The 20,196-nt window shown below is 50.6% G+C and overlaps 1 protein-coding gene and 1 long non-coding RNA gene across 2 annotated transcripts in view; one reads left to right on the top strand and one right to left on the bottom strand.

Moving 5' to 3' along the window:
• The window catches only part of LOC132588186 (uncharacterized), a 268,607-nt gene that overhangs the window by 111,705 nt on the left and 136,706 nt on the right, over positions 1-20,196 (top strand). The window lies entirely within an intron of this gene.
• On the bottom strand, positions 8,634-14,646 carry LOC132588551 (cytochrome c oxidase assembly protein COX19). The gene is made up of 3 exons (XM_060260966.1): positions 14,390-14,646; positions 12,234-12,349; positions 8,634-9,273 (listed from the first exon to the last, which is right to left on the bottom strand). Exons 1-3 carry the CDS (start codon positions 14,469-14,471, stop codon positions 9,190-9,192), a joined length of 282 nt encoding a protein of 93 aa, XP_060116949.1. The 5' UTR covers positions 14,472-14,646; the 3' UTR covers positions 8,634-9,189.

Raw genomic sequence — 20,196 nt, 5'->3', positions numbered from 1 at the left:
AGTTTGCTTGGGACAGGGAACATGCAGCCTCACTCCAGAAATGCCAGTGCAGAATCCAGGAAAAAGAGCTCCATGAGGAGCAGAAGGGAGATAGGTGCTAAATGTGGGATCGGTAGACCATACCTACTTCGATGGACCAAGAGCTATTCAGTTATGGATTTATGCTGACCTCAGTCCTTTGCTGGGATTGATGTTTTCCCTTCCCCCCTTCCTTGTTATCTTGCATTTATTACCCATCGTCTGTCTCCTTCCCCGAACTGCAGCTTCCACACCAGGCTCTCCCTCCCTCACGCTGGCATGAATATAAGGCACTGTTCTCTCCGCCAAACCTTCCTAATGGATTGTAGACTCGAGTCACCTGCTACGTGCGGAATCGCCAGTGACATCCAGGCAGTGCTTTCTTTTTTTGTAGCAGGAACTCCTTTGCATATTAGGGTACACACCGCTGATGCAGCCAATCCTCCAAGAGCTTACAGGGTCTCTTAGTACAGGACCTGCTGTAAGCTCCAGGAGGATTGGCTACATCAGGGGGTGTGGCCTAATGGGCAAAGAATCAAAGAGTTGGAAGGGACCTCTAGGGTCATCTAGTCCAACCTCTGCACAATGCAGGAAACTCACAAACACCTCCCCCTAAATTCAGAGCATCTTCATCGCTGTCAGATGGCCATCTAGCATCTGTTTAAAAACCTCCAAGGAAGGAGAGCCCACCACCTCCCAAGGAGGAAGCCTGTTCCACTGAGAAATCGCTCTAACGGTCAGGAAGTTCTTCCTAATGTTGAGCCGGAAACTCTTTTGATTGAATTTCAACCCATTGGTTCTGGTCCGACCTTCTGGGGCCACAGAAAACAATTCCACACCCTCCTCTAGATGACAGCCCTTCAAGTACTTGAAGATGGTGATCATATCACCTCTCAGCCGCCTCCTCTCCAGGCTAAACATCCCCAGCTCCTTCAACCTTTCCTCATAGGACTTGGTCTCCAGACCCCTCACCATCTCTGTCGCCCTCCTCTGGACCCGTTCCAGCTTGTCTGCTTCAGAAAAAGCCCTGCATCCGGGGGGTATTTTCCACACATCTGAGCTAATCTGGCTGGTTGCTTGCAGATGCAGCAGACCAGTGCCAAAGCCACTCCACCCCCACCCCAGGATGGCAGCAATCACAGTGCAAAAAAGAAACACGCTGGAAATCCAAGCAGCACAGGCCGTGACCAGCCACTTGCCTGGCTCTCCTGGATGTATTGAGTGAAGCCACATGGAAGCTGGCAAGTGGGCGGGAAACGCCAGGAAGATGAGCTCATCTTTCACTCTTGCCCAGTTTACGTCATCAACAAGAACATCTTCCAGGAGCATCTCCCAAAGTAGAAGATGAATCACATCAAACCCAGTGGGCCCCAGCAGCAGCTTGGAAGAGGAAAACCACACTAAGGAACCAATCACAAGAATCCAACAACCTGGCCAATCCCAGCCCGGAAACAAAACATGAGGCTGTTCTGTGTGCTGGTGCAAATGTTCGGCCTATAAAGGCAGCATCCAAAGTAGGCCTTTTGGAGCCTTTGGGCACCTTCGGAAGTTTGACACAGCTTGATGGGCACAGCCACAAAATGGCTGCCAGACAAGGCAGAGCCAGTCAATATGAGGACTGCTGCAGTTTACCTTCAATCACACAGTGAAGATCCTTGCGCTGCAGTGACATCTGCTGCTGAAGCGACATTTTTTAAAAGTTTGCAAAGCCAATGAAATTCCCAATAGCCAATCAGGAGCCTTGCTGGGCAAAAGCCCCACCCACTCCATCTATTTTCAAAAAACCCTCTGTGGGCACCAAGAAAACGACAGCAGGCAGCACCATCGTGCTCCTGGGCACCACGCTGGGGACCCCTGCTTTAACCACTAACCCTGTGCAAGCACCAGTCGTTTCCGACTCTGGGGTGATGTTGCTTTCACAACATTTTCACGGCAGACTTTTTACGGGGTGGTTTGCCATTGCCTTTCCCAGCCATCTACACTTCCCCCTGCCCAGCAAGCTGGGTACTCATTTTACCCACCTTGGAAGGATGGAAGGCGGAGTCAACCTGGAGCTGGCTACCTGAACCCAGCTTCCACCAGGATCGAACTCAGGTCATGAGCAGAGCTTAGGACTGCAGCTTTACCCCTCTGCGCCACAGGGCTCTTACTTTAACCACTAAAAAAAGTAAAGGTAGTCCCCTGTGTGAGCACCAGTCGTTTCCAACTTGGGTGACACTGCTTTCACAACATTTTCACGGCAGACTTTGTTAACGGGTGGTTTGCTATTGCCTTTCCCAGCCATCTACACTTCCCCCTGCCAAGCAAGCTGGGTACTCATTTTACCCACCTTGGAAGGATGGAAGGCTGAGTCAACCTGGAGCTGGCTACCTGAACCCAGCTTCCGCCGGGATCGAACTCAGGTCATGAGCAGAGCTTAGGACTGCAGCTGTACCCCTCTGTGCCACGGGGCTCTTATTTTAACCACTAAAAAAGGTAAAGGTTGTCCCCTGTGCAAGCACCAGTCATTTCTGACGTGGGTGATGTTGCTTTCACAACATTTTCATGGCAGACATTGTTAACAGATGGTTTGCCATTGCCTTTCCCAGTAATCTACGCTTTCGGTTGCACTGCTACAGCTTCCCACCAGGGGGTGCTGCCTTGTAAGCCTCTGCATTCTAGTTTAGGGACAAACGGGGGCATTTTTCCACTAAAACCCCTCAACCACAGCTGAGAATCAGTTCTGCCATTCAGAGCTATCTGAACTTACACAAGCAAACACCTGGACAAGCTGCCTGCCACTAATGAGCAGCGCTAATTGCAGCTTTATTTAAGAGGGTTTTATCATGCCTCTCTGCCACCCCACAAGTCCAATTCACATATAATACCTCAGGTCCATCCTGTAACACAATAAAAAAGAATAGCAGTGCAGTGCTAAATCCAATTTTTTTATAAAAAAAGTGACATTTTTAAAAGACGCAAGACTAGCAAGCAGGAAAAAAACCCCTTAATGCACAATAAAATAACACAGTTGTAAGTTAAAAGTCTCTGATAGCAGCAATTAAAAATCTTCCTGAATGAATCAAATGATCTGGGTCTTCTATTTTTTGTTTTTATAAAATGTAGTTTCTTCATTTATGCCCTGCCTTCCCCCACAGACGGAGACCTGAAGTGGCTTCCATCGTTTGCCTCTCCTCCATTTTATCCTCACAACAGCCCTGCGAGGCAGGTTAAGCTGTGACAGAAAGAGTGTGTGACTGCCCCAAGGTCACCCAGCCAGCTTCCACAGCAGAGAGCAGTTCTGAACCTGCGTCTCCCAGATCCTAGCATGACACGCTGATCCCTACAGCAGGGGTGGCCAGCGGTAGCTCTCCAGATGTTTTTTGCTTACAACTCCCATCAGCCCCAGTCAGCATGGCCAATGACTGGGGCTGATGGGAGTTGTAGGCAAAAAACATCTGGAGAGCTACCGCTGGCCACCCCTGCCCTCTATAGATCAACATCTTAACATCGTATTCTGATTTCTTAATATTAACATTTTGATCACTGGATTTTTTTTCTGTCTAAAAGCCATTGTGCTATGAAGACATCTCCAATAAAATGAACGGATGAAGAACAAATGTAAAATAATTTTTAATTTTAAAAAAAAGACCCTAAGCCGAGAATGAGGTGAAGCAGAAACATCTTTACCTGGGTTCAAAATGACAATAAAGGGTGACCTGAGCAAAACTCTTGAGGCAAGCGGTTCCATAATCAGGAGGCCACCACCAAGGAGGCCATGTCCTGAGAGATACTCACCTCCATGGAGCTGCACCCAGATAAAAGCATTTGACAAAAATCCTATGGTACAGGACTGTTGCAGAAGGCAGTCCTCGCAATGTCCTTGTCCTAAAACCATTCCAAGCCTTAAAGTTTGCCATCTATGAGTTTACAGAAACTAAAGTACGTTCGCACAAGAGCCTGATATTCCTACATTTCCCTGCTTGTGTTAAGAGACCCTGGCTGTTCATCAGGACCCCCAAGAAATCCCAGAGCTAGGATTGGTGACAATAATTTGAAGAGATAAAGGCTGCAGTTAATAATTTACATTCACACAACCCTTCGGAAAGTGCCCGACACACTGCATCCCAGTTGTCATTTTCACACCTGTCCAGCAAGAGAGGACTGTTCTCTCTTTGTCTTTTTAAAAACCTTGCATCTTTTTTCACAAGTCCACACTTTTCAGCAAAGGGAGGGCTTGAGATGGGCAGTTTCAAGAGAAAAGAAAGGCAACCAACCAATGGGGCTCTTGGAATCTGCCTTGACTGAAGATTTGCAGAGTTCTTTCAGGAGTTTGGGTTTGTGCTTTTGGGAGAAGTAACCACAAGAATTCCACCTTTGCTGATGCACAGGCAGATCCTGAGTTGTATGTGGGGGATTTAAATCCTGGGATCACTCTGTGCCCTGAAAATACAACAGCCCCAAGCCTCCGGACAGAGTTCCTCCTGAGAGTGCGCACACACACTCCTTTTAGGCAATAACCTCTCCCCACTGTGAACTCCAGTGGAGGACGCCAGTTCTGGAAAATGTCTCAGAGGTGTGCTTTCTAGGCACCCCTTGCTTCTCTCTGCACAGGATTCAAGCTCAGTTCCCACGAGGGTTTCACACCCCGCTCGATTTAAGCTACTGCTATCCCGGTTTTTCTTCTGACCAACAGGACTCAGACCTGGCTGAATGTTGCCTTTATTACAAAACAAAGCCCCACAGCCAACCCTTCACCATGATCCCCAACACAGTGCCTGTGGCGCGGGAGCTGTAGTATCCGCTGACACCTGTCCTGGTGCCCTCCAGGTTGGGCCAGGTCAGGCTGTTGCCCAGCAAGATTTTTCAGTGGCTATGCAGATTTTGAAAAATACTGCTTTGGAAATAAACATTTTTATTTAAAATAAAATGCGCTGAGTGAGACCTTCGCTGAGTGACTGAAGGTAAGCTGCAGCAGCCATTCTGTGGCTGGCTTTACCTCCTGAGGCAGTTATTTTGTAGTAGCCATTTTGTGGCTGGCTAAACCTCCTGAGGCAGCCATTCCGTGGCCGGCTCTACCTCCTGAGGCAGCCATTTTGTGGCAGCCATTCTGTGGCCGGCTCTACCTCCTAAGACAGCCATTTTGTAGCAGCCATTCTGTGGCCGGCTCTACCTCCTGAGGCAGCCATTTTGTGGCAGCCATTCTGTGGCCGGCTCTACCTCCTAAGACAGCCATTTTGTAGCAGCCATTCTGTGGCCGGCTCTACCTCCTGAGGCAGCCATTTTGTGGCAGCCATTCTGTGGCTGGCTCTACCTCCTGAGGCAGCCATTTTGTGGCAGCCATTCTGTGGCTGGCTCTACCTCCTGAGGCAGCCATTTTGTGGCAGCCATTCTGTGGCCGGCTCTACCTCCTGAGACAGCCATTTTGTAGCAGCCATTCTGTGGCCGGGTCTACCTCCTGAGGCAGCCATTTTGTAGCAGCCATTCTGTGGCCGGGTCTACCTCCTGAGGCAGCCATTTTGTGGCAGCCATTCTGTGGCCGGCTCTACCTCCTGAGGCAGCCATTTTGTGGCAGCCATTCTGTGGCCGGCTCTACCTCCTGAGGCAGCCATTTTGTGGCCGCCATTCTGTGGCCGGCTCTACCTCCTGAGACAGCCATTTTGTAGCAGCCATTCTGTGGCTGGGTCTACCTCCTGAGGCAGCTATTTTGTAGCAGCCATTCTGTGGCCGGCTCTACCTCCTGAGGCAGCCATTTTGTAGCAGCCATTCTGTGGCTGGGTCTACCTCCTGAGGCAGCTATTTTGTAGCAGCCATTCTGTGGCCGGCTCTACCTCCTGAGGCAGCCATTCTGTGGCCGGCTCTACCTCCTGAGGCAGCCATTTTGTAGCAGCCATTCTGTGGCTGGGTCTACCTCCTGAGGCAGCTATTTTGTAGCAGCCATTCTGTGGCCGGCTCTACCTCCTGAGGCAGCCATTCTGTGGCCGGCTCTACCTCCTGAGGCAGCCATTTTGTAGCAGCCATTCTGTGGCCGGCTCTACCTCCTGAGACAGCCATTTTGTAGCAGCCATTCTGTGGCCGGCTCTACCTCCTGAGGCAGCTATTTTGTAGCAGCCATTCTGTGGCCGGGTCTACCTCCTGAGGCAGCCATTTTGTAGCAGCCATTCTGTGGCCGGGTCTACCTCCTGAGGCAGCCATTTTGTGGCCGGCTCTACCTCCTGAGGCAGCCATTTTGTGGCCGCCATTCTGTGGCCGGCTCTACCTCCTGAGACAGCCATTTTGTAGCAGCCATTCTGTGGCCGGCTCTACCTCCTGAGGCAGCCATTTTGTGGCCGGCTCTACCTCCTGAGGCAGCCATTTTGTGGCAGCCATTTTGTGGCCGGCTCTACCTCCTGAGGCAGCCATTTTGTAGTAGCCATTTTATGGCTGCACCCACCACACCATGCCATAATCCAAAGGGGCTCACCAGCTCAAAAAAGGGGGACTGGTTTAGGTATATGGCCATAATGCAGCTTAACCATAAACTAGTCGTTTGAAAACGTGGCTGAACTATGCAACTGCCCCGTATCTTGACCATCACCTATGATAGATACAGGTGGGCTTTTTCAAGAGCGCACTTTGATGCACTTCCTTGCACAGTATTGTCTGGCAGATTTTTCTCAGTTACCACTGCAGAAGTGACATTGTCCCTATTTTGAAAAAGCAATTGAATCTGCCACACAAATTCTCTTGTATTGTGAATTTTATCATGAAAGATAGCAGTTAATCAATCCACTCCTCTCTAAATTTATACCACTGAAACACTATATGAATTTTAGAACTTAAGTATTCTGGAAATATCTCTTAGAAGATATACAGAAACCTGTAACCTATGTAGAAGAAGAAGGGCAGATTTATACCCCGCCCTTCTATCTGAATCAGAGACTCAGAGTGGCTTACAATCTCCTTTATCTTCTCCCCCTACACCCCTTGAGGTGGGTGGGGCTGAGAGGGCTCTCACAGCAGCTGCCCTTTCAAGGACAACCTCTGTGATAGCTATGGCTAACCCAAGGCCATGCTAGCAGGTGCAAGTGGAGGAGTGGGGAATCAAACCCGGTTCTCCCAGATAAGAATCTGCACTTCACCACTACACCAAACTGGCTCTCTACTGGACATGCCTTCTACTTAATCAGACCCTTGGTCCATCAAGGTCAGTCTTGTCTCCTCAGACTAGCAGTAGAAGCAAAATTCTGTGCTACAGGAATTAGAAAGCAAAAATAGCTGGAATTATTGATATTGAAATAGATTTTTCGAGCTTTATGAATGTAAGATGATCTCAAGAGATGTTGTGAATTTAGGCTGCCCCGTGATGCAGAGTGGTAAAGCTGCAGTACTGCAGTCGGAGCCCTCTGCTCACGACCTGAGTTCGATCCCAGCGGAAGCTGGTTCAGGTAGCCGGCTTGAGGTTGACTCATTCTTCCATCCTTCCGAGGTCGGTAAAATGAGTACCCAGCTTGCTGGGGAGAAAGTTTAGATGACTGGGGAAGGCAATGGCAAACCACCCTGTAAAAAGTCTGCCATGGAAACGTTGTGAAAGCAGCATCACCCGAGTCGAAAACGACTGGTGCTTGCTCAGGGGACCTTTCCTTTCCTTGACTGTAATAAGTATTGACTTGGCAGCTTAACCAGTGTTAAGGAAAACAAGTCCTGGTTAAGAGCCCAAGGCGGCCCCCATAAGTAGCGATCCACAGAGGTAACATATTTGTCCTTGTGCACAATCTTCAAATGTTACAAATTCCACAAGCAAATGGACTCCTTGCCATTTATGGGGGAAACGTTTGTGCCCCCCTTCCATTTATAACGCAGGATAAGATCTCACAGGCGCCGTGTCAAAAAATGCTTCGGTTGTTCTGCCACTAGCAGAAGGTTCCATTACAGCCGTAAGCAGATTCCCTCTGTAGAAGCACGGAAAAATGACATTCCTCTCCTTGGAAGTCACTGAAGATTCTTCTAATGTCTGTACCACATTGCTCAGGGGGAAAGGACCTGGCCTTTCTGGTTTAACATCACATGGACATGCCTTCTACTGAATCAAACCCTTGATCCATCAAGGTCAGTGTTGTCTCCTCAGACTAGAAGCAACTGGCCAGCACTCTCAGAGGTCTTTCACATCACGTACTGTCATACTCTTCAACTGGAGATGCTGGGGATTGAACCAGGGATCTTCTGCATGTCAGGCAGTTACTTTATCACTGAGCCACTGGCCCCTCCCTCGTGTGTTCTTTTCCAGACACCATTAATCCAATTATGACAGCCCCTTTGCTCAAGAATCCACTCCTACAAAGGGATGTTTTCACAAAGCAACAAACCCCTTACTTGCCACAGCAGCTAATCCCACACGCCTAACTTCATTCCAGATCGTGGCCCACGTTTCCAACAAAGCTGGTGTGTTAGCAGCAGCCCCACACGTAGAAAGCACTGCGTGCGAACTTTGTGAAATGCACAGTTTCATTACAGTGTATTAGATATACAGTGATTTTCTAAAGGACAGAACTTGGAGAATAAGAAACAACCCCAAAAGATTTGCCTCTAATAAGAAACATCTCCCCCCTCCCTCCCAAATCTGGAAGAGCTGCAGACAGAAGAAGGGAGAGCAAAAATTCAGTAATAAAAAAGACGAAGATTTATTTCCCCCCAAAAATAGCTCACAAAGCAACTACCCTTTATGTACAATGTTGTCTCCGAATGCCTCTGCTTAAACAGAAGTTCTACTGGAAACCAAGTTCTAAGCACCTATGCTTAAGATTCATACAGCCATTTCGGGGAGAAGCCTCTGCCACTGAGAAGACTGGTAGATTGTTATTTATGTGCATTGTTGTCAAAGGCACACTTGCAAGGATCGTTGTAAGCCAGCAGTCTGACCCTTCCATGTTCAGCTAGTGCAAGAGAATACAGCTCCTCTGTCCCGGGCATTTCAGCAAATCCTCAGGCCCTATTGTGGAACAAGAGCTGGAGCACAAAGTAGAAATCTGAACCTCCAAGGAAGATTCACTCTCCACCTCATTCTTGGGCAATGTTTCACTGGGGTGACTGTTTCAGTATTTTCTTTTGAAACAAATGGCCCCCAGAAGTATTCCCACCCACCCCAAAAATACAATATGATCTGTTGCAGATGTTAAATTCCATCAAAGGCAGCCAAAAATTGTCTTTCCTTCATTACACCTTCTCGTTCTTGGCTTCAAACTTCTCTTCCACGAGGTCTTTAAAACCCAGTTTTTCCAGTGGTTCTCTGGCCATCAGCTGCCTAATTTTAAGAAAAGAGAAAATATTAAAGCTTGGAAGCAGTAGGGTTACTCTTGTCACTAGAGCTCCACAATCTTTCCCCTTTAAAACAATAAAGGAAAGCTATTGCAGCAGGGAGGATACTTTAGGATTATGCTCAGAGAAAGGCAAGGTCCTAGTTCTCATGGATCAAAACAGGCTTGGAACATGGGGTAAAACACACAGGGAAATTCCAGAGTTCCTTGCCCTCCTGCTGAAAGGTGGAATAGTACTGAGCAAAACCAGATACCATAAAAATCTCTGTGCCACTATTACATCACTATTCTTATGCACAGAGAAATAAGCGTAAAGGATTGGAGCTTATGTGACCTAGGGGGTGAGTTAAGGACCACCTTCTCGCTTTGGGACATATTCAGAAGCCCTGCTTTGGGTGCCCCTGCCATTTGAGGCTAGAAAGGTGGCAACTTGAGAAAGGACCTTCTTGGTCACAGCCCCAAAACTATGGATCTTCCTCCCCAAGGAGTTTCGTCCCTCTCCCTCTATTGGTGCCTCCTGCCAGCAGGTGAAGACATTTTTGTTTGGCATACTCCCAGTGACTGTTAAGGCCTCCTTCCCTGGTTTTTGGTGTTGCATGTTTATATGTTTTTATCAAATTATTTAGTACTTTAAATGCTGTTTTAAAATTCAAACGCTTTCATGTTTGTTGCCTTTGGGTGGCAAGGCAGCATTAAAACATTTTAAATAATAATAATAATAATACTTATGAAGGTTCCTAACACCCAGCCTCGTGGCGCAGAGTGGTAAAGCTGCAGTACTGCAGTCGGAGTCCTCTGCCCATGACCTGAGTTCGACCCCAGCGAAAGCTGGTTCAAGTAGCCGGCTCCAGGTCAACTCAGCCTTCCATCCTTCCAAGGTCGGTAAAACGAGCACCCAGCTTGCTGGGGGGGAAAGCGTAGATGACTGGGGAAGGCAATGGCAAACCATCCTGTAAAAAGTCTGCCGTGAAAATGTTGGAAAGCAACATCACCCCCCAGAGTCGAAAATGACTGGTGCTTGCACAGGGGACTACCTTTACCTTTAACACCCAGAGAGGTCCCTTGGGCAGAAAACGGCCTTCGCCCAGCAAACAACAAGCCAAGATCCTTTCACCAGCAATGACGGAAATGAAACTTGGAACCTTTCCCATGTCAAAAGTTGGACTCTTTAGATTGGACTAGTGGCTCACTGGTAGAACACTTTTGATTTGGGAAAGGTCCTGAGTTCAATTTATGGCACTGTCAGTAAAACTACCTTCCCCTGTCCATCCTTGACCATATGAAGTCGCCTTATATGATGTCAGATCTTGGATTCCTAAAGCCCAGATAGAGCCCACCTCTGACTGGCCTCAAGGAGAGCTACTTTCCAGCTGGGTAATTGGGATCCTTTTTAAAACTGGGGGTGAAAGAGTGAATATGAAACCCCACCCAACCACATTCATTTACCACTGAGCAGAAGTCTTCTCCCTTTAAAGAAAACCTCTCAGACTTCTTGATAGGTAAATGATACCAAGATGCCTCAATGGGCGTGTTGGGAGGATTCAAAGGACGGGAAGTGTTTCATGGTGACCTTTTAGAAACAGCATTGACAGAGCTTGGTTTTTAACAGCATGTGCTGGATTGAAGTGTTTGGTATAGCACCAGGTTATCTCTTTGGAAAGCACGAACTAATGTCAATAGCTCTGAACCCCCCAAATGTCACCGATTTACCAGGCTTTGGTGCAAATCTAGAGGAAGTTAGAGACAAGCAAGCCACAGCTGAATCGGGGTGGCAAACACTCCAGTCCTAAGCACCTTTAAGTACATCCCTTTTACTTCCAAGTGAATGTCGTTAGGATCGCATCCTCAAATCACACCATTAATCTGCATCAGAACAGACCAGGAGGTCTTGATTACATTTCCTAAAACGCAACATTGCTTCCTGTGCATTCTGAAACGGTTCAGACCCCTGCAAAGACTGTACCAGCTCACGCAAGCCCCTGCCAAGGCATTACGCTGCCAGATCTTTGGTCTATCAAAGCCAGCAGGCAGAGATTTACTAATTTCTCTGGCATGTTCCTGCTGGTGCTCTGAGGGGAGATGCCAGGGATAGAACCTGGGTCCTTCGAAACGCATTAGCATATGCCCCATATGCCTCCCCCCAAAAGAGTGCAAGACCCATGCCAGAACTGGGATTTAAACCCAGACCTCAAATCAGGGTTGCCAGTCTCTAGTTGGGGCCTGGAATTACAATTGATCTCCAGACTACAAAGATCAGTTCCTCTGGAGAAAATGGCTGCTTTGGAGGGTGGAGTCTATGGCTTTATATTCTGACTGAGGTCCCTCCCCTCCCCAAATTCCATCCTCCATAGGCTCCACCACCACTCTCCAGGAATTTCCCAGCCCAGAGTTGGGAACCCTACCTCAGGTAGAGACAATAACCTCAATCAGCACAGCCAAATACCCTGACTGGCACTAATGAAAGTACAGCTCCCTTCTGGAGAGAGGGAGGGAGAGAAACAGAGAGTGTATAGGATTCAAACCCAGAGCCACAACCTATGGGGAATCACCAGATCTAACCCACTGCACCCCAGGAATTATATATCGAAATCTGCTTCAAGCAAGGCTTGTACAATTGGTTTGACGGTCTGGTGCTTTGCGAGATGTATTTGTATACTTGGAACAAAGCTCCACACTTAAAATCCATTTCTAAGCCTGAACACACACAGGAGCAAACAACTTTTTTCTAAAGCACCGGCCCTCATTTTTTTCTGCAAGTGAGAAAACAACAGACACAGGCAAAAGTGTGGAATACTTCCACCACCCCACTAACAATTTCACAGATAAGCCATCTAGAGGAATGGACAGCTGCCATCCTGGTGCAAGCTGATCCGGCATCCACAACACCAGAGCAGGTATCCATTGATTAGAATAAGGGAGGTTTTGCAAAAAGTAGGAAAGCACTTGCCTGTCCATTCTGCATTCTAAGTATTCCTTTGATTCCTGCCTGCACAAGTTGTTCTCAAAGCTGTTCTCCCGCAGACACGTCATATATTTTTCTTTGAAGACTTTACATTCACCTGCAACAGGTACATGTGGGGGAATTGATACAAATCATCTCCAGAACAAAACAAATTGTGCTAGGGACAGGTCTGACACCTTCCCAAGACATTCTGGGGCAGACATTAAATCAGTGAAACTCAGACAACTTAACCTCCATTTATTTCCCACATTTCCTATTTTGTTATTTGTGCACCTTTTTTCTATTGTAAATATACGCAATATCACTGTGCATATTTTTAAAGAACAGCTATGCTTTTCTGCTTTATTTCCATCATTTATACCCTGCCTTTCTCCCTGAATGGAGATCCAAAGTGGCTTGTATCATTCTCCTCTCCTCCATTTTATTCTCACAACCTTGCGAGGTAGACTAGGATGAATATGTGGCCCAAGGCAAGCCTCTATGGTAAAGTGAGAATTCGAAGCTGGGTCTCCCAGATCCTATGCCACGCTGGCTCCCCAAGCATAGATTAACAAAGGATCTATGCCTTCTTGGATGCTCTGAATTCTTTGGAAGTACAAAATTAAAGTATGATAATGTCCCCCTGTATGGGGAAAAAAGTACATTCAATATATAATTTAGGCCTCTGGATTATTTGGGTGGAGGTAGAGATAACATCTTTTTTCCAGATAAATGACCTTCCAATTCTTTCCCACTTTTAATATTTATTATTTTGCACTCTTTTTAGATTTATACAATTATTGCCACATAGTTTAAAACAAACAAACAAAAATACATCTGAGGATACAACAGAAGTGTCATACTTAAAGTAAATAGATACAAATTTGAGTAAGAATGCACATACTGGTTAGTACAAAAGAAAATATGGAGTAAGCATATTCTGTCCTTATCTCATTTCTCTCCAAGCGTAAAAAGCAGGCTACCAGATGTACTGTGGTATTTTTATTTCATCATTCTTTAAACCGTGTGGCCTACTTTTGGTTGTGCACATTATACTGGTCTTCACTGCATGTTTCTTAGAACTCTGTATTCCTCCTGGAGTCCCAACAAAAAAAGTGGGTGAGAAATGAACCAAAAACATAATAATAGAGATGATCACCCATTAAGTTACACAGAGGTATCAATAACCTGTCCCAACAATCACTGTTGTAACACCCAAACTGCTTTCCAGACCCAGGCTAGCCCCATCCCATCAGATTTCAAATGCTAAGCAGTGTCGGCCTTGGCTAGTATTTGGATGAGCGACCTCCAAGGAGTACCAAGGGCATGACACAGAGGCAGGCAATGGCAGAACCACCTCTGAAATGTCTCTTCCCTTGAAAACAGGTCTAGCTCTCCATCTAGTGATGCATAATGCTAAAAAGAGCTAGAATCTTAGGATTCTGTCAGACAATCTTAGGATTTTCTGACTATTCTATACGTAATGCACATCTAAACTGCTTCTAAACCTGCAATGAAATTGCTATAAGGCTGGGTGCACGAGGGACAGAACGAAGAAGACGACTACAGATTTATACCCCGCCCTTCTCTCTGAATCAGAGACTCAGAGCGGCTTACTATCTCCTTTATCTTCCTCCCCCACAACAGACACCCTGCGAGGGGGGTGGGGCTGAGAGGAGCTCTGACAGAAGCTGCCCTTTCAAGGACAACTCCTACCAGAGCTATGGCTGACCCAAGGCCATTCCAGCAGGTGCAAGTGGAGAAGTGGGGGATCAAAGAGAGCATTTATTTTGCTCATTGCAACCATATAAAATCATAGTAGCAGCATACGTATTTCTTTTGCTAATTATAATTAAACAATAAAATAAAAGCAGCTGGAGGCATTTCTTTGATTTACTGCAACTAACGAGCAATGAAATTCTAGCAGTAGCGTATTTCTTTTGCTTACTGCAGCTGAAGAGCTATGAAATAAAAGTAGTATCATCCATCCAACAGCCCAGGTTTCACGCTTCCAGAAAAAAAGAGATGATCCACCCCGGTTCACTAAGGCATATTTCTGGGGTAGCCCACTCTGACTAATAATGCATTGGCGTTGCTTGCCCGGAGTCTGTGTCTCGGGCCAACCAACGCCAGGCCTGGCGGGGGCTCGTGCGCTCACCGAAGTGGTCGAGGGGGAAGGCGCCTTTGTCCGGCGGCTTCGGCTTGAAGCTCTTGCTCCCGAAGTTCATCGCCGTCGACATGGCAACGGTGCAGGCTCCCCGGCCCGCGAGGACCGAATAGCCCCACTTCCGGGTTCCGGGGTGGAGCCAGGCCGTGCCGGAGATCGCCGAGCCAGGCCAGAGCAACGGATCGCGGAGAGGCTCGAGCTCCGTGGGGAAGAAGGGAGGCGCCTTTAGCGCTGCATCTTTTACGCGCATCTCTGCGGACGGCCGGCGGTGCTCTCCCACCCACCCCGCCCGCAGCGCTCATATGCATTTTCAGAAGAAGGGAGAAATACACGCAGTTTTGCAATCATCCCACCACCTCACTCTTCTGCTGCAACAGCAGAAACCAACGCAGAGTTTTTGCAGCACCTCAGAAAAACTAAAGTTTTAAGGGAAAGGAAAAGGAAAGGTCCCCTGGGCAAGCACCAATCGCTTTCGACTCTGGGGTGATGTTACTTTCACGTTTTCACGGCAGACTTTTTACGGGGTGGTTTGCCATTGCCTTCCCCAGTCATCTACACTTTTCCCCCCAGCAAGCTGGGGACTCATTTGACCCACCTCGGAAGGATGGAAGGCTGAGTCAACCTTGGGCCGGGTACCTGAATCCAGCTTCCGCTGGAATCGAACTCAGGTCGTGAGCAGAGAGTTCGGACCACAGTACTGCAGTTTTACCACTCTGCGCCACGGGGCAAACCTCTCAGAATAAAACGAAATCCTTACCCAGTCATTTTTAATGAGGGGAGGGCAGGGAGGACACAGAAGGCTCGTTTTGTAGGCTTGCCAGCCTCCAGGTGAACTTAAACACAACAAGAAACCAAAGGGTACAGATAATTTGAAACTTATGATAACCACTGTGTATAAGGCCTAGAGACTGCTCAAATGACAACTGATCTGAGGACTAGAAAGATCAGTTTCCCTGTAGGACTTGGCTGCTTTCAAAAGGGGGCTCTGGCCCAGCACCCTGCTGAGGTCCTTCCCCTCCCCAAACCCCACACTCCTAGGGCTGCCAACCTCCAGGTACTGGCTGGGGATCTCCAGGGATTACAACTGATCTCCAGGCGACAGAGATCATTTTACCTAGAGAAAATTGCCACTTTGGAAAATGGACTCTGAGCCATTATACCCCCTCCCCTCCCTAAGCCCTGCTTTCCTCAGGCTCCACTTCCAAAACATCCAGGTATTTCCTAACCCAGATCTGGCAACCCTGACTGAAGCTCCAACCCCTGGGAATCTCCCCATCTGCAGTTGGCCACACTACTCATGTTGAGTATCGGACTCTGCACCCGCGCCGCGCAAGCCGGGACGTCCTCGGGTTACCTGGCGCAGCGCGGGAAAAGTCACCGCCAATCAAGACCAAGCGCGGGAAGTTTAACTGGCCAGGATTGGGCTGGCCAGCAGGGGGGTTGATCCGGGGTGCATGTATATATTAGCGGACCCGGCCGCGTGTTTCCCAGTTCTGTAATGTATCAGCGATTAAAGACCAATGCCTTTACCACGTCTCGTCTCCCAGTACATTACACTGGCGACGAGGATGGGATCTAGATAGGTCCGGCCGGAGACGAGGAAGGCGAGAGACCGCAGGATCGGGCAGCCCGCCGCCACCATGGCGAACTCGAGCGTAACGACGGGCCATCTTGCGGAATTCAACCCGGAGCACCCCGAGAGATGGGAGACCTACACCGAAAGGGTCGAGTGCTACCTGCGGGCGAACCTGATCGACGATGACGAGAGAAAGAGAGACGTCCTGCTGAGCGTCTGTGGCGAAGAGACCTTCGAGATCGCACGAGGTCTCTCCGCTCCAGCTAAGCTGACGGAGAGGACCTACCGGGAAGTTGTGAGGCTCCTCACGGGCCACTTTTCACCCCAACCGTCCATCGTCGCCCGCCGATTCCTCTTCCACAAGAGGGACCAAAAGTCGGGGGAGACAGCGGCGGTCTACCTGGCGGCCCTTCGGCAGATCGCCGGAAATTGCAACTTTGACAAAAGGGACGAAGCCCTGCGGGACCGTTTCGTCTGGGGCCTCCGCGACGAGCGATTGCAGCAGAAGCTCTTCGCGAAGGAGGAGCTAACGCTACAACAAGCCTTCAACGAGGCAACGGCCTTCGAGAGGGCCACCAAGGCGTTCGGCCAGCCACGAGGTGAAGCAGTCCACCAAGGGGAAACGGAGCCAGAAGACCGAACAGAGGAAGAAGCGTTTCAACTCCGGCGGCCCCAAAGAACGGACACAAGGGCCCCCACTAGACAGCGAGCGACGGAGAGGGCCACCGCCACCACCGGTCCCAGATGCGCCAGCTGCGGCGACCCCCACGAGCGCCGGGACTGCCCGTACCGCAACCTGGACTGCCGCAGCTGCGGAAAGACGGGCCACATCGCTCGGGCTTGCCGGGCCAAGAACAGCCGCCGACAACCATCAGCGCATCACGACTCCCTGGACACCCACACGACGGCATCCACCACTCTGCAGGTATTGAACTTGCCCCTATCGGCCCCAGACAAGGTCAAAATGTCGGTCCTAATCGAGGGCGCCCCCTGCACCATGGAAGTGGACTCGGGTTCCTCCATCTCCATCATTTCGGAGGAAACCCTCAAGAAACTATGCCCCCACCGCCGCCTTCAAACGAGGCCAGCGGACTTCGTACTGAGGGACTTTCAGAAGAACCCAGTACACATCGTGGGGTGGGCCCGGGTGCATGTGGAAAGAAGGGGTTTCAGAGGGCCCCTGGACATCCTAGTGGTCAAGCGCCAACTGACCACACTTCTAGGGTTGGCTTGGTTCAATCCCCTGGGGATCCAGCTGGTGGGGGTGGACCACTTACAGGCAAGCAAATTCGACGGGGTCTGCCAGGAGTTCCCCGAGGTCTTTGATGGGTCTTTGGGGAGCTATAAGGGTCCGCCCATCACCCTACCGATTGACCCAATGGTCAGGCCCATAAGGCTTAAAGCGAGGCGCGTCCCGTTCGCCCTTAAGCCTAAAATAGAGGCAGAACTGGACCGCCTAACGGCCCAGGGCGTCCTAGAACCGGTAACATACGCGGAATGGGAAACCCCCATAGTAACGCCCGTCAAACCCAATGGGGAGGTGAGGATCTGCGCTGACTACAAGTGCACGATCAATAAGGCGCTACAAGACAACCCCTACCCAGTCCCGGTGGTCAGCCACGTCCTAGCAGCGCTAGCCGGGGCGAAGGTTTTTGGGAAGCTGGACTTAGCACAAGCATACCAGCAACTGCCGGTCGACGCTAAGACAGCGGAGGCGCAGACGATCGTGACCCACAGGGGCGCGTTCAGGGTTAAACGGCTGCAGTTCGGGGTCAGTGTGGCTCCGGGGATATTCCAGAGCATAATGGACTCTCTCCTTAAAGGGATCCCCGGAGTTCAACCCTTCTTTGACGACGTTTTAATCGCCGCCCCCAATGAAGGAGAGTTCTGCTGCCGCCTGCGCGAGGTCCTCAGGCGGTTCCAAGCGGCGGGGCTGAGAGTCAAAAAGGAGAAATGTTTGTTAGGGGTCCCGCGAGTGGAGTTCCTGGGGTTCGCCGTGGACGCGGCGGGGATACACCCGACGGCGGACAAGACCAGGGCCATAGTCCAGGCTCCTGCGCCCAAATGCAAGGCAGAACTACAGAGTTTTTTAGGATTGTTGAACTTTTATCACACGTTCCTACCGCACAAAGCCGCCGTAGCGGAACCGTTGCACCGTTTGCTGGATAAACAGGCCCCGTGGGTCTGGGGCCAACGCCAAGCCGCGGCGTTCCAAGCGGTGAAGGACCTCTTGGTCTCTAACGCGGTACTTCACCACTACGACGAAAACCTACCCCTGATCCTAGCTTGCGACGCCTCCCCCTACGGAGTAGGAGCGGTTTTGGGGCACCAACTCCCGGACGGGAGGGAAGTGCCAGTCGCGTACTATTCACGGACTCTATCTCCAGCGGAGCGGAACTACGCTCAAATTGACAAGGAGGCCTTGGCGATCGTGGCGGGGGTGCACAAGTTCAACGACTACCTCTACGGTAGGCGTTTCACCATCGCCACGGACCACAAGCCGCTCCTGGGCCTCCTAGCTCCAGACCGTCAGACCCCCCAAATCCTATCCCAGAGGGTCCTGAGGTGGAACCAGTTCCTGAACTCCTACACGTATGAACTGATCCACCGCCCGGGTAAAGCCATGGGACACGCCGATGCCCTCAGCCGCCTGCCGCTCCCCATGACAGAACCGGATCCCGCCCCGGCACATGGGGTAATGCTCATTGAATCGCTCCCCGAGCGCCCCCTGCACGCGGCGGAGGTGGCTCGGGCAACAGGGAGGGACCGCATCCTGGCACGGGTCAGGGACTGGGTGGGGAGGGGGTGGCCATCAGGCAAAGTCGAAGACGCGTTCAGGCCATTCGCGTCCAGGAAGGACGAGCTATCAACCCACAAGGGGTGTGTGCTTTGGGGCAGTCGGGTGGTGGTTCCCCCCCCCTTGCGCAAGCAGGTGCTGGAAGACCTCCACGAGACCCACCCGGGCATCGTGAGGATGAAAGCCCTGGCCCGTAGTTATGTGTGGTGGCCGGGCATGGATGAGGAGATAGAGGGGTGGGTGAGGAGGTGCCAACCCTGCCAAGAATCCCGGCCCGATCCCCCATCAGCCCCGGTCCACAGATGGGAGTCTAACAGGCGACCATGGTCCCGCCTCCACTTAGATTTTGCAGGCCCGTATCAGGGCCAAATCTTTTTTATACTTGTGGATGCCTACACAAAATGGCTGGAGGTGATTCCAGTAGCCTCAACCTCCACAGCAGCAGCCGTCCGGGCACTCAGGAGGGTCCTATGCACGCACGGGATCCCAGACACCCTGGTGACGGATAACGGTACTGCATTCACCTCCCGGGAATTCCGGGAGTTCACGGAGAGGTACCTCATACGACACATAAGATCCGCACCCTTCCATCCGGCCACCAACGGCCAGGCAGAGCGGATGGTGCGGACCACCAAGGAAGCACTGGGGAGAATAGTACAAGGGGATTGGGACCACCGCCTCTCAGCCTTCCTGTTCCACAACAGGATCACCCCAAACCCTATAACGGGATCCAGCCCCGCAGAACTGCTTATGGGGAGGAAACTGACAACACGCCTAGACAGGCTGCACCCCGACCGGGCCCCCGAGGTCCGCGGGTCCCCAGAGATCCGGGAGGCGGTGCGGGGGTTCTTTCCGGGTGACCCGGTATACGCGAAGAACTTCGCAAGCGGTCCCGAGTGGGTCGCGGGGAGAGTCCTTAGGGTGACAGGTTCCAGGTCATACGAGGTGACCACCGAGGGGGGCCAGGTACTAAGGCGGCACATAGATCAGCTGCGCCGCCGCACCCTACCCGAAGAAACAGAGGAGGTAGGGAATAGGGATCCGCGGGCAACCGAAGGTCCGGAAGGGCGCTCGCCAATACAGGAACTACCCACTTATGACGCCCCCAGAGACACCGAACCAGAGCCGGAGCCTGAAACAGACCCCAACATCCCGCAGCCAGAAGCAGCATCGCCCACGACGGAACCAGCCTCCGCACCAAGAGCGACCCCGAGGAGATCGACACGGGAACGGAGAGCACCGGCGTACCTCCGGGACTATGTGGTTTAAACTAAGGGGGGAGGAGTGTTGAGTATCGGACTCTGCACCCGCGCCGCGCAAGCCGGGACGTCCTCGGGTTACCTGGCGCAGCGCGGGAAAAGTCACCGCCAATCAAGACCAAGCGCGGGAAGTTTAACTGGCCAGGATTGGGCTGGCCAGCAGGGG

The sequence above is a fragment of the Heteronotia binoei genome, chromosome 20, assembly GCF_032191835.1.
Source record: "Heteronotia binoei isolate CCM8104 ecotype False Entrance Well chromosome 20, APGP_CSIRO_Hbin_v1, whole genome shotgun sequence".
NCBI lineage: Eukaryota > Metazoa > Chordata > Lepidosauria > Squamata > Gekkonidae > Heteronotia > Heteronotia binoei.
Note: the sequence above shows the minus strand (reverse complement) of the source record. Positions and strands in the feature narration are given on the sequence as shown.